This window comes from Perissodus microlepis, chromosome 12 (genome assembly GCF_051167445.1).
Source record: "Perissodus microlepis isolate ML-2025 ecotype Zambia chromosome 12, ASM5116744v1, whole genome shotgun sequence".
Taxonomy (NCBI): domain Eukaryota; kingdom Metazoa; phylum Chordata; class Actinopteri; order Cichliformes; family Cichlidae; genus Perissodus; species Perissodus microlepis.
In genome coordinates, this window is record NC_140472.1 from 15,205,980 (window position 1) to 15,226,116 (window position 20,137).

At 40.0% G+C, this 20,137-nt stretch overlaps 1 protein-coding gene across 2 annotated transcripts in view; it reads left to right on the forward strand.

Annotated features, from left to right (window-relative positions):
- Positions 1-20,137, forward strand: part of kiaa0825 (KIAA0825 ortholog) — a 118,817-nt gene that overhangs the window by 17,162 nt on the left and 81,518 nt on the right. For both annotated transcript variants that reach the window (XM_084945351.1, XM_084945352.1), the window contains exons 7-12: positions 6,513-6,680; positions 8,840-8,913; positions 9,088-9,345; positions 13,418-13,695; positions 16,842-16,992; positions 19,294-19,484. In XM_084945351.1, the coding sequence (XP_084801477.1) occupies positions 6,513-6,680; positions 8,840-8,913; positions 9,088-9,345; positions 13,418-13,695; positions 16,842-16,992; positions 19,294-19,484 (1,120 nt within the window). The remainder of the gene's footprint in view (positions 1-6,512; positions 6,681-8,839; positions 8,914-9,087; positions 9,346-13,417; positions 13,696-16,841; positions 16,993-19,293; positions 19,485-20,137) is intronic.

Below are 20,137 nucleotides of genomic sequence, written 5' to 3' on the forward strand. Positions count from 1 at the left end.
TTAGCTAAAAATTGCAACTGAAAAACTGGCAGTGTTACCAAAAGTGTTTTTGTGCAATATATTTTCACCTGTTGATTTTCATTTTAAGGTGTATGTGTGACTTTGTAAGTCAACATGTGTTCATACAAACTCTGTTTTCAGTGACCTTTCTGGGTTGTTTCTGATGTGTGTGCGAGCATACTAATTTCAGGCCTACTTTAAAAAAACATTATCACGAGTCATTTAATACCTCCTTTTTAAAAATGCATCATTAAATTTCCATATATGGCATCAGTAATTTACATATGTATGCATAGGAGATACATGTTTTTTAGGACATCAAAAGCATTCATTCTAACTTCGCTGCACGCACACTCACAATTTTCTTCCCTAACAATCGACCACAGGGGTGAAGTCGAGGTTGTGAATTTCTGTTCAAACACTCTGCAACCCCATTCCGATAACACTGATTTAAATTCCACTTCCACTAATTTCCCCATATGACTACGTTGGCAGCTCCCTATAGATAAAAAAGGATTGAGTTAGAACATGTATAGCAAGCACATTCACCATCACTGCAACTCCCCCCTCGTCACCCTTTCTGGCTCTTTGAACTCTTTCTTAGAGAAAGCACAGCAGCCTATTCAGCAGGGAGAGAGGTTCTGTAGTGACTCGAGATAGCTAGGCTGAGGCTAAGACTGGCATTGGAGGTGCTTGTGGGGATTGAGGCTACTTGGGAATGGCGTTTGTTAATATTTAATAAAAGCAGCTCCTCACTAGATCATATCTCTGCCTGAGTTTATATACACTGTCAGCCTGGGACGTGCACACGCATGCCTCCATGTAATTATGGGCTAGGTAGAGGGGTTTGTGTGTGTCACCGAGTACACGTGTGCACATGTCTTTGTGTGATGCTTGGAGTTTATGGATGCTGTTGTTTTTTTTCTTCTTTTTTTTTTGTCGCTTTGTGGTTTTTTGTTTTGTTTTTGTGTTTTTTTTTAATACTCTCTTACTATCCTTGCACGTGATGAGAAGCCCTTGGTTAAGAAAGTTACCAAACAGTGCAAGTGGTTGTTTACTAATCTTAATGAGAAGATCAGGGTCTTTACTCTGCGGTTGTGTTTATGTGTGTGTCTGTCATCTTCTTCATCTTCTCTAAATCATGGCTCCAGTGAAATGGCAGAAAAGAATATGTTTCATGGCCCTTGAGAATGTGTCATATGCGTGCCATTTATTTTTTTTTTCCCCCATTTCCTCAGAGTGGCCACAATGGCTTTTGTGTATCACTCTTGAACAGCTCAAGGATATGAACATTTTCCTGGCACCTTCTATTGAGGAAGCACAGACAAAAATGGCTGGCTTATTGAGAGCAGCCAGCGCTTCGTGATGAAGAGTCAGTGTGATTCGCTGAGGGCTTGAAAACAATGATGCGAACAAGGGCACTAAGCAAGTGGGATTTAATGAAATGCTCCCATCAGGACAATACATTCTTTCGTGTTCTTCATCCAGCCCTCTCGGTTCAAGTATGCAGAGGGAGCCAGAGAAATCCTCTATCTCACTGTCACTGCAGTGCTCATCACAAAGAGAGAAACAAAATAAGACACACAAAAAGGACACAAAAATACATTCAAATCGAAAGAAAAAGTTTGTATCTTTGTAACCACAAAAAACACCACCTCCGCCGTCACAACTACACATTCTTCCTTGCAGAGCAACTTAATTGAGATATCAAACATTGCTACTTTCTCTTTATGTGAAGTGCCCGGTGGCCCCTGCTGTGCCCTGGTTGGACAGCACCCATGGAAAGGGCCACAAGAGATCACAGTGTATGTGTGTGTGTTCATGTTCGTGCTTGTGTCAGAGTATATATTGGTAAATCACGGCAGGAGGCCTCCCATAATAAGGCTGTCTGGGTGAGCAGTGGGCCGCAACTGACGAAGAGGACCCCAGCTGTCACAGGGCCTAGCAGCCGGTCCACAGTGACTTCATACTCTCCTTCTACCCAAATACACACTGAAAAGTACACAGACGTACCCCAAGGCACCCATATGACCCTGCTTGACACCCTGTGAGATGAGCACACTAGGAGGCACGGGTACACAGAAAACACAAGCAGGAAGAGAAAGTATAGCATGGCAATAGCTCCATGTTAACAGTGAAGTGGAGCACTAACAGACTCATGCAGCTATACACCTATGACCACTGCAGGAAAAACTAACAAGGGAGTGTGACAAGTCAGGTGTAGTCAGTGCTTTACTTGTACTGTTTGTTCTGCATTTAGAAGTACAATATGTGTTAACTGTGTGTTCAGGAACTGTAAACTGGGAAATGTTAACGGGTTACCACAAAGGTCAATGCAGGTATATAAAGGATTTTCTTGCTACAAAGAACAGTGCTACAAAAACAAATCATGAGTCATCATTTGACTCATGATTTGCATGGAACAAAAGAAAATGTTTGCATTTTGCTTAATTCATGGCCTTTGAATACACTGAATGTGGAGTGAAATGTTGATCTGTTCTGATAACAGCGGTTAAAATACCTATCCTTCAAAATTAGAGTTAGAGGATTCACGTAGACAAGGCTCTTGAATCATATCCCTGTTTTTATTTAGGTGACTTTCAGGATATTAATAAAAACAAATAAAAAAAATAGCCTCATTGAACAAGAGGACATCTGTGTAATTTAGTATTATTCATTTTATGAACTATGTAAAGCACTTTGATTTTCCAATATGTAAGATGTACTAAAATTCCTTGTCTTCTAAAATTACTTTTTCCTTATCTGGCGAGATTTAATGAAACCACATGTTTACATTACCTGTAGAGGGTATTGTACGACACAGGCATCTGCACAAACATGGAAAAGTTGCCTTCACATATTGCAATGACATGATAAGAGCCTATAGTCCAGTTGGACAGCGTGGCATCGCATAGGCAGACCACCCTCAGACGGTCGGATTTACTACAGAGAGACAGAGCAAAAGAAAGAAGAGGAATAGAGGGACAGGAGGATGAAAAAGGAAGGGAATGCTGTGCTGGAGAGAAATTAAATCAGTGGCTAAATTATTGCATGATTGCCCATTCCCCAAAGACTTGGGCATCATTTGGTAGAAAGTGTCTAATAATTGGTTTTCGGCCATGTCAGACACATGCAATTCCCCCTGCTAATGGCTCTGTTAGGAAGAACTGGGCCTCCTGGGTTAGAGAAGGACAGAAAATAGCCAGGCGGCAAAAAAGCCACCTACACCCTCATCCTTTTTTTTTCTTCTTTTCCCTCAGATAAACGAGGGAATGAGAGAGAAAGAGAAAGATGCAGAGAAGGGGCGAGATGACAAGAAGGAGAGAATGTGTATGTGAGCAAAGAGGAAATGAAGTGGCAATAAGTGCAGCCAAAGGGGAAATGCTCTTCACCGTGAGTTTAATACATCAGACTGGGGATTTGGCAGCCCGCCACACAGCAATTGTTTACCTTTTTGCTCACTGGCTGCATCTGTTCTGTTTTGTAAACGGCACTAAACTATTCGCCCGTAAACACCGGAATCAATAACAACTGCTAAGGGAATTCCCTTATCCCGCCCCTCCCTCTCTTTCCCTCCCTCTCTTCCCCATGTTTTCATCCCTAACCACCACCCCTTTTCCTTCCCCTAGATCTCCTCCTCTCTCCCTTCTCTCTCTGTTCTCTGCCAGTCATGAGCAGTGTTTGTGTGCACACGTGTGTGCGTATGTGAGAGAGAGGACTGTGGAGATGGTGGAACCCACAGAGAAAAGTAGAAGAATGATGGCTTGCCAAAAATACCTGCTCTGTTTTTTTCCTCCCCCTTTTGTGTTATATTGTTGTCATTATTAAAAGATACAAACTAAAAACTGGCCACTGTAGACCTGCGGTGTTTGATTTTTCCTGGACATTTTTTCAACAATGGCACTGTTTTCGCATGAAACATAAAGATGAATAACGCGCTACTTGCCTTGAGGGCTTTTTGATAAGATGCCAACTGCTTTAATGGTTATCAGAGAATATGGCTTAACATTTGTCTTTTTGTTTATAGGAGCATCCTCACTCATAAGCTCCGTCCATAATGTTATATGGAAGGAGCTGTTATACTATATAAACATATAATTTTTGCCCTGCTTTCACCACCGGCTCCTCCTTTATTGATTCTCACTACATTGACCTTTGGTTGAACTCTTCTGGCTGCTAGTGCCCTTCCTCATTCTGCTCTATAAGACATGCCATGTACTATGCTATATGACACACCTGGGTGCTTTTAAGCACACCCTCTCCATCAAGTGGCTATGGGAGCCTTCATTTGGCCTCACTGTTGTGACAAAGGTATAATGAGGTTTAGATGGCTATGTACTAGACTGCTATGGCTATAGGGCTATTTGGCTAGGGAGACGACTATAAATACCTATATAAGCTGCGCTGCAGACCCCAATGAAAGGCTGAGGCACAGCATTGCTGAACATCAAGGTCATGCGTGCGACTATTTAGGGTGTGACTTAGTGAGCAAGTGGAGCTGTCAAAGGGTCACAGGTTGAGGGAATGAACAGAATGAATGGTAAAGAGGAGAAAGAAGCTCTGGAAAAGGTGATACTTAGAATGAAGTGGGGGTTAATGGTTGCTGTATGCCACAGAGAAGGTTAAAATGGGGCAACAGGGTGGGGATATAGTGGCAGCTTTTTAGTAGAGATGCACCGGCTGGGAATTGAATTGGCCAAATTAACCAGTGTTACTGTTACTCTTAATTATACTATCGATTTTATTTATTTTGTTTTTGAGGTTGTTGATCCCTGTTTTTGTGCAAGCAAAACAGAGAACTCGGTATAGATATAGATAAATAGTATAGATAGTATATAGCTATTTCATGCCGAGCATAAATTCATACATGGATCGTAGATTTGTGTACCACAAAATAAACCCTCTTTAAAAATGGATACAGTTTTGAGAGTATTCAGACAGACAGACACACGGATAATGCACAGATATAGATATTCAGTAATTAAGAAGACACGCTAATGGCAATGTGACTATCAGCCACAGCCGATGTTTGGCTGATAAATTAATGCATCCCTACTTTTTAGATAATCCGGTGCAGTAACTGTGTGGTTATATCAACAACATTTCCTGGCTTGTCCGGTTGATTGTTTACTCTTGAGTTGTTGACAGCTTTAGCTCTTGATTTGCTGGTGACTTCAGAAATAGACAAGATTGGTGGTGCGTGCGTGAATGTGCAAGCTGGAGAACGAGACAGGCACATGGGTGTCAGCCAGGTCACGCGTGTACACATGCAGCATGATGTAGTCTCTCTAGCACAGACTCCCACTGGACCCCATTACAGAGGAGCTGCTAAGCTGCAGACCCATGCAGCTTAATTACACACACATGCACGCGCTCACACATATACATGAACGTAAGCAAACACACCAAATTACACATCTGTTCACTTGCGATTTCACACAGCCGCGCACACGCACACACACACGCACGCACATAAATATATGTATAGACGTAGACTTGCAAAAACAAAAAAACTTGAGGTCAGAATTTTTATTCCATGGTGGCCATAGAAATCCGGTTGGTGTGTGACAATTGTCTTGCACGACTGACATGTGCAAATGTGCATTCGAGCACCTCCTGCAAATCAAGTTATTCATAATGGCCTGCGTTACATGCTCGTAAACAAGTGTGCGCACACCCAACAGATACGAAAACACACAAAAACTCATCGACTCTCATTTATTAACACTCATATAAACATACACAAGTACCCACACACAGCACACTGAGTCAAACCTCATGCATGATTAAACCAGGCATCCTTGGGGACAATGTGTTTTCATATTGTCAGATTTTGTTTAACAATATGGCAAAATTTCATTAGGATTCAGAGGCAATAATGTTACAATTATTGGAAAAGGACCCCCCTCTTCTTTCCGTCTCAACGCTCAATCATCTCCAAGCTTTCAGAGTCAAGGCTAATACCGAGCTCTTCCATTCCCAAATGCCTTTGCAGTGGAGGAGCTCATTTAAGCGGACACACAAAAGTATTTGTGCATGTGTCTGGGAGTATGGCAACGCATCTCCTAGCCGCCCATTCTCCAGCTTAATGCGGAACATCCCCTGGGTGATGGCTTTGGCAGCCTCCAAAATGGGAAATCCATATTTGCCAAGGGGGTCATCGGCGGGTTATGGGGAGAAAAGTTTTGTGCTGAGAGAGAGGGATGTGCATGTGTGACTTCTCTGGGAGCAAAGTTTTGCATATTTTTTTTGCTGTCTCTTTGTTTGTGCCGTGTTTTGGGAAAACATGAATGGGTCGATATTTATAAGAGGTGTTGTGCGAGGCAAGACTTGTGGAGGGTGGTGTTTTCCGATGAGTGCATGTAGGCGGGGAGGTTGGGTTGAAAACCCATTTTCATGAAAATGTTTATTCCTTTACTGAACTGTAAACTGTAGTGCATCTCTTTGCTAGTCATGCATTCCTAAGCATGCACACTGTTTATTTGATCTCTTCTCTTTTCCCCCCTTGACAGCACCACTGGAGCTTCCCACGAAAAGTCGGAGCTTTAGTTTGACCTCCCACCAGTTGAGGGCGTTAACCCAGCTGGCTTGCACCCTGCTGGGATTTGAGAGCGATGTGAAGGAGCTGGTCACTAACACGATCTTCATTGACTGTACAGGAGACACTCCTCCTATAAAAGGTAATCAGTTACTCAAAAATGCACACATGTATCTATCTATAAATGAGAGACAAAAGTAAAAAAAAAAAAAAAAAAAAAAGAACTCTTGACCTGAACTGTGAGGGGATTTGGTGGCTCTTTCATGCCAAGGGCAACATTTTGCTAGAACGGTTTATGTCTACATGTCTCCACAGTATGGAGGGTCACAGCAAATCAAAACAATGATCACAGTTGGCCTCTCCCAAGATAACAGTGCTCCAATTCATAGGGCATGAGGTTTCAGTCAGGGGTTTACTAAGTATTAAAGCATGATGTAAGAATGACTGAACACCTGCAGTATGGGGATTTTGGATTTTGAACTGACTTTTTAGACAGTGTCTCCTTCACCATCATCAAACCTAATATCATGCAATATAAAGTGCTTTGATACAACAGAACTGATATATAAATGCCAATCCATTTCCATTTTTGTAAGTTTTGCTTGATTTGTTGTTTTTTATCTTTGAAAATTATTATTGGTCTTGTGTGTTCTTGTTAAAACAAATATCTATCAGCCAATCACTAGACAGCAGTGCATATAAGGCACGTGACTTCCTGAAATTCATAATGAGCTTCAGAATGGTGGAAAAAAGGCGATTTAAGTGACTTGAAATGGTTGTTGGAGCCAGGCAGGATGGTCCAAGTACTTCAGAAACTGCCGCTTATACTATCTAAACAGCCTACCTGAGTATTGTTGCTGATCATGTCCATCCATTTATCTTCTGACCGCTACTTCCAGACGAATAATGCACCAAGTGATGTTTTGCCAAAGCTCAATTAATCTCAAACATTTTTCTTGAATATAATAATGAGTTGACTATGGTCAAATGGCCTCCACAGTCACCTGTGGGATATTGTGGAACAGGAGATTTGCATCATGAATTTTCAGCCAAGAAGTCTGCAACAGCCATGTGACGCTGTCAGTCAATGTGGACCGAAAGAGGAGGAATGTTTCCAGCACACTGTGAAATCTGTGCAACGTAGAATTAAGCCACAATTAAGGCAAAAGAAGGGTTAGGCATCTGGTACTAGCAAGGTGCACCTAATTAAGTGTAAGTGTCTGGTGAGTGTACAAGATTATGTATCTAAAAATAAAATCCTCTCTTTAAATCAGTGGTCAAACAAGGACAACATAATTCCTTTTAATACCTTTAAATTCATAGAATTCACAGAAATTTGAAATAAATACACACACACACACACACACACACACACACACACACACACACACACACTGTTACTTACTTGTTCTTTCCAAAAGTCTCGAGTTGTGTCTGAAGAAATATGTTATTTTAGTTGGGAATTATCTGGGGTGTTATATAAGCCTTTAGTATCCCTTTCCTCTCTCCCCTTTGAACTGCTGCTGCGGAAATGTTAAATGAAAGCTTTTGGTGCATGGAGTAATTTCCATAAAGGTTACATTTACAAAAACAAGACTTGCAGAAAGGCTCAATTTACAGAGAGGTAAACAGCCTTTAAAGGGCAGTTATCCAAATCATTAATTCCAGGCAATCAAACAGCTTAATTACCAGAAATTCATCAGATGGGCTTAAAGGTCAAAAAGTGATGCGCTTGCTGCTTCCTTCTTCTTCCATTGCATGCGGTCTTGTTCAGCTAAATTGCCTCGCCTGGGGTCTTACTCTTCGCCTTCTGATTAGGAAACTGTGGCCTTGATGTTCAGGCTTTTTAATTGCAAACCTAACCCAACATCCTGTACGCTTGTCTTCATGTCAGCCCCTCCTACACTCCCCCTTCTTCCCACACAGGCTCCCTTCATGGAATTACCCCATTTAAGGCTCATACTATCTGGGTTCAAATCAAATTTAAACCCCAAATTTAGACTTTTAAAGCAAATGCCAGTGGCAATTTTTTTCTGCTCCATTTGAGGCATGTGCATTTATACTTCTCATGTTGGCCAATAGGGAAATAACAGTATACTTAATATAGACGTAGTCATTCTAAATAATCCATAGCCTTGAAAGATATTACAGATTATCACGATTCATTTTCATTTTCCAAACCAGGATTTTTCTGAAGTTTCATTGTCATTGTTGATAACTTGTAAGTTTGACTGATCTGTTTCCTAGTCACACTGTAAAATAAATCTCTTTAAATTGATCAAAACGTTATCGTGTTTTTAGGCATCTTGAAAAAGAGCAAAAAGGATTCAGACAACACAACTGAGAGCAAGAAATCCACCACAGAAACAACAAAGGTACGACTTTTATATGTTTCTTTATCGTTACAACTATTTCATATCATGCGGGCATATTAACTTTTTTTTAGGATTGCAAACAAGCAGTGTTTTATAGCAGTGAAATGAACAGGTAAAGTATTCCCTTCACCATTCAGACATTAATTGGCTGTTGGCTCATTCCCTGTTTGCCAGGCAAAGGTTCTGGAGTTCAACTGGAGGTCAGCGTTCAAGGGACTAGTCCCTCAAATGGAGCATTGCGTAAAGGTGGTGCTGGATAATGTCTGTGCTAAGAATCTACAACAAGAAGAGGAATTGCATTCTTCTGGACATCTCTCTGTCTCCCTGAGCCTGATTACTAGACCCACCTTCACCACTGCCAGCAACACACATCTCAGAGAAGACACTTTCTCCTCCTACTCAGAGACAGAGACTCCCAGAATGATAGCCAAGGTACTCTTGCACATAGTGTCGAGTAAACCGATGTTTAATTGTAATTTGATTTAAGTACATTTGCTTCAGGGCAGTCCTTAAGTAGCTCTAGTTATTAGTATGTAGTTATCCAATGATTCTTGTCACACAAGCCGTGCTGGAGGAATGTTTGGTTTTACTGTAGATCAAATTAGCCCACTAATACAGTGCAGGGCCTTAATCAAGCAAAAGTAGAATTTCTCCTGTGGTTACTCCTGTTGTCTTTAAGAATAATTTAAAAAAGAAAATAGAGGTGCAGACAGGCTGGAATTTAACTTCTGAATTCTCCTATTGTTAAATACCCCCATTGCTCTCATTATAGAGATAGATTCCTCTTATTAACCTTTCCTTATATCAAGTCCTTTCTATCATTCAGTACCAAATAGCACTAATTCAGAACCTTATTCTCTCTCCTTCAGTCAATTATTTTGTGTACTAAATGTGTAAAACTCAGCTGTTGTCAAACGTGCAAAAAAGGAAGACACACATGAGTCTAATGCGTAGGTTTATTCTATGAACAATATCTGTACAAGGCCCTCATTGTCGTGCAGTCTTGTGTGCTAGTTCCTTTTGCCATACACAGTGGACTCACTGTCCTCTTCACCCAGAACAATGCAAGTCTCCAAACAATACCTAGACCCAGGGAGAATAATGTTTTTTGTTACCCTAGCAGAAAGGTCTCTGAGAGCCCGAATGATTTGGGCATGACACCTTGAAAAGTTTCCTCGGAAAAAGTCATCAGTATTACCACAGTTCTCTAAAGAGAAAAAATAAACAAACAAAAAAAAACATTTAACCACTATGTAGGTTAGATGGGATGTAGAGAAAGGTGTTGAAAGTGGAAAGTGGAGGGTATATGGTGCACTAATGATCTAGGGATGTATTATGAAGGCAAAGAGGCTTGGTTAGTGAACAGAATAAAGCAGGATAAGCAGAAGGGGTGAGAAAGGGCCTGAGAAATGGTAGGGAGAGGTGAAGCAGAAACCAGAGATTGACTTTTCTCCAAAGGTAAGGCTGGTGTCTAATGTGAGACAAGATTTAGAATTTAACTCTCTACAAAAGGATCTCCAGTGTGGCCAGCCGCATACACACTGTCACTATGCTGTTTTTTTCCTCTTTTTTTTCACTTGCGCTTTTCTTCATTTTCTCTGCAGTTTTAAATTTTTCCGAACAACTTTTCAGGGAGTTCTACCTGAAACTTTCCCCAACTCACATTCATCTTCCTCTCAACTACCCACCACTCTCCTCTACACTGAGCACTATTCAGACTCTTATCATTACTGCCTCACCTCTCTTCCCTCCTCCCACTTTCTCCTCCCCTAACCCTTTTACACTGACAGTATTTGTGGCTCTCACTGCTAACGAGTGTCAGAATTTGTCTGTACTCAGGACCTGTACAGCGTATTTATGTGTAGGTCAACGTTTCAAAGATGAGAGTCTTTCAGCCCAAAGGTTATACATGCATGCATTTGAATTCAATAACACTGAGCTAAAAAGATATTCAAGACAAATACGTGTGTGTGTGTGTGTGTGTGTGTGTGTGTGTGTGTGGGAGGGGTGGTATATGTGTTTATACACACATACTCTATGTGTTTGCTCGAATATGCTTGAACATGCTCTAGTGTCTGAGAAGAGCAAATTTACTTTTTACAAGACAAAACCTTCAAAATTGCCGGTAGAAAGACATTATGATGGATCAATATTTCTCACATTTATATTCATTTGTTCATACCTCAGTCCTCGCTTTTTTATCTGAACCCACTTTCCACTGTCTATATTACCATAAATATGCAGGTTGCAATGATACTGTTCATCCATCACAGTACTTGATGATGTACTTTTATTATTGGCAGATAGATGAATTACAAACAGCCTGCTTTCAACAGCTGTAACTCACCCTCCTGTCAGAACCTGGGATTGAACTCTCCTTGTTTTACTAGACCCTTCTAACCTTCATGCCAGCTTTCTATTATAGCAGCAGAAGTGCCTTTTCTGTATTCAGACTTTAGCGAAGCCCTCACCTGCGTGTTCATTTCTTCACTTGTCTGTCTACTCCACATTCTGCACACACATAAACAGGGCTCGCTAGCACTTTATAAAATCTCTTTCACCTTGCTGCAATAGTCCTGGTGGGATCACACGCTTTGATCTTAGCTAGTTAAGGTTTCAGACTGACTTCAACTGGCTTCAGTATGTGAGTGTTTATATGTGTGCGAATACTGTATTTGTATGCTTCTTCAGGATCTTTCCATTATGCTCCTTTTTTCTCCCATCAAAGATAAGCTCCTAATGACAACATTCAGTCCTGTATTGACTTAATTGTCCAAGCGGTCATTGTTTGCCGGCCCCACTGAAAGCTTTTATCGAGAAAATTGTTTGAAGAGATTGTGAGATTGTCAGCTGCAGCTGTAACAGAAATAGAAATGCTGAACTTCTCAGTCCTCTCCAACAGCTAGTCAAGTAATCCCGTGACTGTAGAAGCAGGTGATTCACACTATGACTGACTGATTGATTAAACTGCAATAGTCTTCTGAGTGTTATTTTCTTTCTTCAGTGTGACCTAGATAAATAGATCCAGCAGATATGGGCCTTGTGCTATGTTTTAAGGCTTTTACTGATCCACCTGACTCATAACTCAAGCATATGCATATTTTAGGTCTATACATTTGGATTCACAAATACAGCTGTGTAAGAAGTTTTCACAGTAATGTAAAAAATGGACATTTGATTAATTTATTATCAGCAAATGTGAGCGATTCCATAAAAGCAGAAGTTTTGCTGGTTTGATTCGTACAATGCCAAGAAGGAAAGATATCGACAATGATCTTAGAGAGGCAGTCCTTTCTGCCCATCAATCTGGGAAGGGTTATAAGGTCATTTCCAAACGATTTGAAGCCCATCATTCTGCAGCGAGAAAAACTATTCACAAGTGGAAAACATTCAAGACAGTTGCCAGGATCTTTCCAGGTGTGGAACTCCCAGCAAATTCACCCCAAGGTCAGACTGTGCAATGCTCAGAGAAACTGCAAAAAAATCTCAAGAGCTACATCTCATGTTAAATGTTAAAGTTCAAGAAAGTACACTAAGAAGAAAACAGAGTTTTTCTTGTTTGGAAGCGCTACCAGGAGAAAGAATCTTTTCTCTGAAAAGAAGTGGCGCCACATCTTAAGTCAAATGCAGAGTTGTATTTGAACAAACCGCAGCACTCCTGGAACAATGATAGACAAGACCAAGACAATTGACCATAATGCACAGTACCACATTTAGTATAAACTATGTACAGAATATGAGCACAAACTTCTTGTACCATGTGTCATACATAATGGTGGAGGTGTAATACCTTGGGCTTGTTTTGCAGCTACAGGACCTGGACACAATATAATCATTGATATACATAGGACTTCATGGTCAACTCAAAATTTTCTAGAGTCAAATGTGAGGCCATCTGTCCAACCAATAAAGCTTGGCCGAATTTGGGTCATGCATCAGGACAATGATCCTAAGCCCAGCCACAAATCTCCAACAGAATGGCTGAAAAAGAAACTATCAGTGTGTTGCAATGGCCCCAATGAAAGATCAGAAGTCAACCTGATTGAAATGCTGTGGTGCGTCTTTATTGGGCCAAGCTTCTTTCCTGTAAGGCTGTCTGACTTCCACCTCCTCCAGTGTGTTGTAAAATTTGTATTAGATTGTGACTACGGTGATTAACAATGTTATAAAATATGACTGATGTTTTTTTGTTTGACCTAATGTTGTGAATTTTTAACAGCAAAGTTGATGCCGAGTGCATGTCCTCAGATATTTGTACTCATCGTTTGCACTTGTCACTGTTTTCAGTAGTAGGCAAACAAGATAAATGCCTGTGTAATACTCAGCTCAGTCTTGAATCCTTGTCATTCTGATCACTTCTCACAAATGTTCCATTATTTACATTTAATGAGGTCTCTTTTTACAGTTTTTTTTTTTTTTTTGTTTTGTTTCCTCTTACTGACAGATTTTCCCTCTGTTACTGAAATCATCTTGCCTCATGTTTGCGATCTCTCTCCCCCCTCAGTTTTGCGGCGCAATCATGACTGAAATGGATGCCTTACTACCACTGGCAGCAGCCTGCAACGAGAGCTCTCTTCTGCAGGTGCGATCAAGCTTTATAGAGTCATGTGGCAGAGCAGCATTTGCCATGTTGGGTCGTTTGCAGGAGAGGGCCCTGGAGATACCATCCTCTGCTCCCCTGAAGAACTTGCATGCTCTACTGGCCACTTGCATTTATGTGCACCAGCGACTAGAGCACTACAGTGCCAGGCTGAAGGATTCCAGTACTGCTGCAGCTAAAATGTAAGAAGTGTGTTTCCAGATGTTTATGGACATTTACAGTTATTTTGTTTAAACTTCACACAGCTGAATTATTTATTTGTCTTGCTCCCATGCTTTGTCTTTTTCCCAACTTTTTTAGACCTGGTGACTGCCACGGCCCGTGACATTATGTCTCCTGGTTGCCATTTAATTCCTGTTCTCATGAATGCTATATCTGTGGAATGCTTTGAGGGCTTTTATTTTAATTTGGCACAGACAATTACTTGGGCTAAAGGAAGAGCTGATAAGAGTTTGTTGGTCAAAGGTCGCTTGCAACTTCAAATCTGTACCATTTTTATGATTTCTAGACCTTTAGGAAATTTGACAATATCTGGCACAAACACTCACTTGGACTCAAGGCTGAACTCATTAGAATATGTTGGTCAAAGGTCAAGAGTCAAGGTCACTGTAAACTCACAAAACATGCTAATTATGACTTTCACATGAAATTTCACACATTGGTCTAACAGGATAAACTGATGAAATGATGGCCTTTTGCATTTAAAAGGTCAAATGTCAGCTTAACTGTGGCACCGTAATGTTCCACAAAAAGACTTTACTAGTCATTATTCAACTGCATAACTCAGGAACACATGGGGAGAATGTGATTATATTTTACTTCTGATTTGATCCTAAACTTGTCACAGTTATCTTTGGTGATTCCTTAGTGGATTGCTTAAAAACTAAACATACTGAAACTTCACTTATAGACACAGGTAATGCTTTACTTTACTGTAATTCTAAAACTACTCTCAAAATATCCAGTGTTGATTCTAGAAACCTATGGGCCCTAGGCCCACCCAACCAAGTGTTCATCACCATTATATTAAAGGAAGTATATTTATACACTAACACATTAATAATGTAATTTTCATAGCTTTCATGTTACAGAATTAGCATTACTCAAATTCAACTTTTGAATGTTGTTCTTGGACGTACACATTACATTTGATAGCCTTGACTGTCTACTCAAGTTTTTACATAATGAAAATATGCCTTTTTCATTTTCAGAAAACCATTAAACCTACATAACAGATTTGGAAACTACAACAAAATGCACACACCACACTGCACATACATTCAATTATATTGGTGTAATTATTGTGCTATAGACTGATCTACCGAGGGAAATAAATATCACCTGCATGACCCATCTTAAGTATTCGGGCTGAGGTACTTGTGTGAGATTTAATGGTACATGGCCCTGTGCATTGGCCTCTTAATGCGGTGAAGTCGTCCTGTACCATTAGCAGGAAAAACAGCCCCAAAGAGTAATGTTTCCACCTCTGTCCTTAACTGTGGGGATGGTGTTCTTTGGGTCGTGCTCAGCATTTCTTTTCTTCCAAACATGGCAGGTTGAGTTGATGCAAAAGAGCTTCAATTTGGTTTTCTCCCAAGCCTTCTCTAAATCAGTTTATAACTTTTATGTAATGCATTTTTTTCTGGATTTTTGGTTGATATTCTTGTCTTTCTCCATTAAAATGAAACTAGCGTAACAATTACACACTGTTCATTCCTTTGTAATCGAGCAAAGTTACAAATTCAGCAGGGAATTAAATAATAATTTCCCTCAGTGTATAGCACAATAATTACACTAATATAATGTAGTAATTTAGAGTACACTTGGCTCTAAATTTCATAACTTATCATCCATAGCTCAGGTGGAGACAGCGTTTAACAAAGAAAAGTGGCAGAGACCATGTTTATTTCAATAACAATGTCTAAAGCAAAGCTGACTGGTGATAAAGTATCTATTCTGTAACTACTAGATTCTAATATCTGGTTGCTATGCTAATAAGTCAATTCTGACCCCTGGCCATGCGCAATCTGCCCCGCTCTGCTGGCTAAATAAACCAATATTAAAACAAAGTAAACAAAGAAATAATGTGCATTTAGCTCTTTAGCATTGTATTTGATGACTATCTGCTCCACTTACCACTGCCTTATTTTTTTCTTTTCTTTCTCCTTTTTCTTCTTTCTGTTTTCCACTCTTAGAAGTATAAAATCATATCATTGATCGTAATAGCTCTTCTTCATTTTCCTTGTGATTACATTTCTTCAAACAGAATCGTGCATGCCACTTGCAACAGGAGTGGAGTTAGGTGGGGGTCCCTTTAGAGAGGTCAGGTTTCTCCTATACTGCCATTCCCAACTTTGCACATTGCTATCGTTGTAGTTAATTGTCTGTCAGCCCTGAGGGGCCCCCCACCGGTCTGGGGCCTGCCTTACCTAGCAGTTGCCTGTCTTGCCTAGTTGCAAGGAGCATCTCTTAAAGTATCAGCAGTAACCATTAGCAGCTGACAGGCAGCTTTGCAGATCTATATTACAAGAATTTGCACCAGAAACATAAATCACATAGCACTACTTGCTCCAGCTACCTTATGTAAAATACATTTTCATTTTTTTTACCCTAATTTGAAATAAAAGATAAATATTTAGTATGTTAATCAACTGAAGCAGTGGATGAAGATGATTTCTTCCAAATTTAGAAACTAGGAAATTTAAAATGATTCTTGAAAGTCAAAGAAATTCTAGATTAACAGGGGGTTATCAGAGATAACGACAGAGGGTAACAACACCCACAGTATCTGCACCTGCTAAGTTTTTCCATCCATTTTCTTCAACATTTTCATGCCCCTTATCACCCCCTTAAACTGCTCTCCACAGATCTCCTTTAAAAACATCCTTGGTGCTGTTTGTGCTCCTGTTTTCCCACCCTTGGCCCTTTACCCCTGCACTCCACCTGCACTTGCATGGTACCCCATTTGGTCATAAACCGCTTTCCTCTCTTTACACCATTAACTCCCCCCTGGTTTTAAGTCCCCTCTCTGGAAAGTATAAAGGCAGGTAGATTTAAAGGGTATGAAATGTCACACTGAACTTTTATAATAAATCATCTATTCTTTCATCTAATCATTTCACCCGTGCCATTGATAGCTCCCAGTACATACAAGACAGCTCTTAATTATCCATATGCATTACAGGATTCTGCACTGTTGAACTTTTTTACCCTAGTAAACCTGTTTTGTTTTTTTTGGGTTTTTTTTTTCATTTAATATGCTGTGTGTATTATATTATGTGTTTTCTGACGTTACCTTTAAAGATATGTTTCTTCCCTCTGTGCCTAGAACCCTGACCCCACTACCTGTGCAGAAATACAAAGATACAGTCGAGGCCATGAGAGAGCAGTTGACCAGCTACTGTATCCAGGCTTGTTATACATGCATTCTTCAGGATGCAGAGAGCCACCACTGGGCTGACCCCAAACCTTTCTATGAGGTAAAATTGCTATATGATTAAAAACAAACAAACAACTAAACAAAACAAATGTGTTGTGACACACTTCTGTGAGTTTTATTAATTAAGTGCATGTTCGGTGTCTATAATATTGCACACAACCCAATTAAAAAAAAGTGTAAAACAGCTCTAGTGTTGTGTGTTGATTTGATTTCTTTTTTTGCAAAAATTTCAATGCCAGTGTCTTAGGAGGCTTGTTGGATAGATTTTGAGGAACTCTAGGAATTACACCCTAGAGCTTTCTTGTTTCTTCGTTTCATTCCCACAATACACCTTTACCTCCCACTCTCCCACTTCTAACTCAGTCTTCTACTCTGAGCTCCCTGAGAACATCTGTGGCTTCCATGCTGCCCTGGGGGCTCCAGGGATTCAGCTGTCTGAAGTCTGCAGTCTACACTGGGACTGTCTGGAAACAGCAGAGGGCCCCTGGAACTCCCCTACCTTTATGCCCTTAAACAAATCTAAACCTCCCCTCTCTCTTTTTGCTTTTGACTTTTTTTTCCCTTTGTTCCTCCCTCCCTCCCTGGGTCACTGGTGTCAGACAGGCCTGCTGTGTGCAGGTGTGTGCTTTTGTTCAGCCATCACTTTGTGCATCCGTACCAATGAATGTATGTGTAGGTGTACAGCAGCATCTCAGGATGTAAGTGTCATTTGGTATGTCTATGTATGTACCTATATTTTTGATGTTTTACGTATAGGTTTCATCTCCTGGATCACCAGCTTCTGTAGTTACTCATTCGCAGGTCATTATAGCCTCAGAGATACCCTTTGCCAGATCAATTGGTTCTTTTTTTTCATTTTAGATTAGTATGGACAAAAGGAATAATTGTTATTAGCAGAAAATATTTGTAATATTTATACTACAGTTTAAAAAAAAAGAAAAGAATATATGCGATAAAGCAGTTGTACCACAGACATAAAGGTTGTGGGTCCATGTGCTGAATTTCATTCTAAAAAAAGCTTATTTCCTCCTCCTGGCTTCAGACTGCACTTTTGCCAGGATGCGGTCTTTAAAAAGGAATTATTTCATAGTTGACCTGGCTGGTTTAATAAAGCTTGGGGCTACCTCTGGTTTGGATCCAGCTCCTGTCTGTGTAACCTTGAGTGAGTCTATAGGCAGAAGATGGCAACTCCGTTCAGGACATAAAGCTTGGACTTATTTCCTGTTTGTGACCAATACATACAGGGGAAAAGAAGGAAGAAGAAGGGAAGTAAACAAGAGATTGGGTGAAGTGGGAGAAAATGGATTGAAGAGTTTGGTAGTGTTAATGTGTATGCGTTGTGCAAAATGACCTTATAATAGGATAAATATGAAGATTTAGGACGTGTATAGCAAAGTTAAAATGGTTAATGAAAACGAAACCAAAAATTTAGAAAAAAATTTAAACTAATTGGAATTATTTAATGAACCTCGAAAACCAATTAAAATAAGATAAAAATGTAGAGAAGCTTCAAGTATTTGTAAGTTTGGTTAAAAAAAAAATAAATAATTTTTTATTACATCTTGGCTGATGAGACATTGATGGACATGTTTATTAAGACTCTGGATGTCTACAACACCGTGAGCCAGCTGCTTTCAAAAAGTTATCTGTTTTTATTGAAGTTTTTTTTCTTTCACAAATCTTGCCTTTGATATCTCTCTGGCCTCTATACAATAAAAAAGATAAAAAAAATAATTAAAAACACTAAAGCGAAAAATTGAAAATAATTAAAACTAAACTGAAACTAAACTGATTTTTTTAAGTCAAAATGAGACAAAAAGCAAAACTAGTTAGAAATGACGTATAACTATAGTAACTCTGGTGTACAGGTGGAGGAAAGAATGCATCCTCCTATATATTTTACAAGAGAGCTGCAAGATGGCAGGATAGTAATTCTTTTTAATCTGTCCTGTTTTTTTCCCTCTTCTCACTTTCTTGTGAAACATTCTTGATTTTTGCTCTTCCTTCTTTCACTCTTTTTATGTGTGAGAGTGGATGTGGAAGTGTGTGCTGGTTGTGATGTGTTTGCCAGTCCAGGACTTTAAAGCAGTCTAAAATCCCAGTGGGAAAAGAAACCCAGGTGCAGAGTGCAGGTGGCATGGCCACTGAGACATCCTGGTGTTGACAGACCTGCCTGCGTCTCTGCCTCTCTCTTTCTTCTCCTTCAGGGTTTTTCTCTCACTCTCTCTTTTTTCCCTTTTTTAACTCCTCTCTCTGTTTTTACTTCACTGTCAGTTTCCATATGATAACATGTCTTCATCTACAGTCCCCCCTCCCTCAAATCTATCACTTTCTTCCACAGGGCGAGAGGTGTTCCTTCTCAGTGCAGATGTGGTTCTACTTCCTGTGCGGGCTTCGCAGCGACCTGTGGGCGGTCCTTCCGGCAGAGCTGGCCAGGGATGTCCTTGGCCAGGTTCTAACAGACACTTTACAACTGCTAGTGCGAAGATATGCCAGAGCGCGGGCTTCATATAAGAGGCACCTGCAAATCAGGTATTTTATCATGCATATTACTGATAATATATACATATAAATATAACAATGGATTCTAAAACAGTAATACACCAAGCAAAGACCTACACTCCATTTTGTTTTGTTTTTTAACATTTAAATAAATATGTCGCAATCGTTTTCATTTGTCTAATTGTGGATGGACTAACTGCTGAGAAATGCTGTGATGGAAGTTAGTCAAAGTTGATAAACAACTGACTTTTAATAAGTTGAGCACGTCAAAAAAATGCAAGACGCTTATACAGTTGGAATTTTGTGCATGTCTATCCTTTAATGCAAATGTAAAAGGCAGAATCTGAGTTTGAGGAGTGGAGGCACCACCCACACATTCTAGCCCCATGCAGCACACATAGACTTTTTCCATCACGGGAACTTTTATCCAAAGGCTAGGAGCTATTGGAGGAACTCAGTTTGCTTCCACTCCAGAGTCTCTACTCTGGGAGTCTGAAACTTTGACAGTAAGGCTTTTCTTTGGCCATCATTTCAAAAAACCTTTAGTATTTGTTTGTTCAATACATCAGTTGGAGTTACAGGATAAACCATGCTTCAAAAATGCCACATAAAGTGAACTCTGTATTAACAAAGATTGAGTGCAATATACATGAGATGTCAACGGGAAACCTGGTTTATGATTC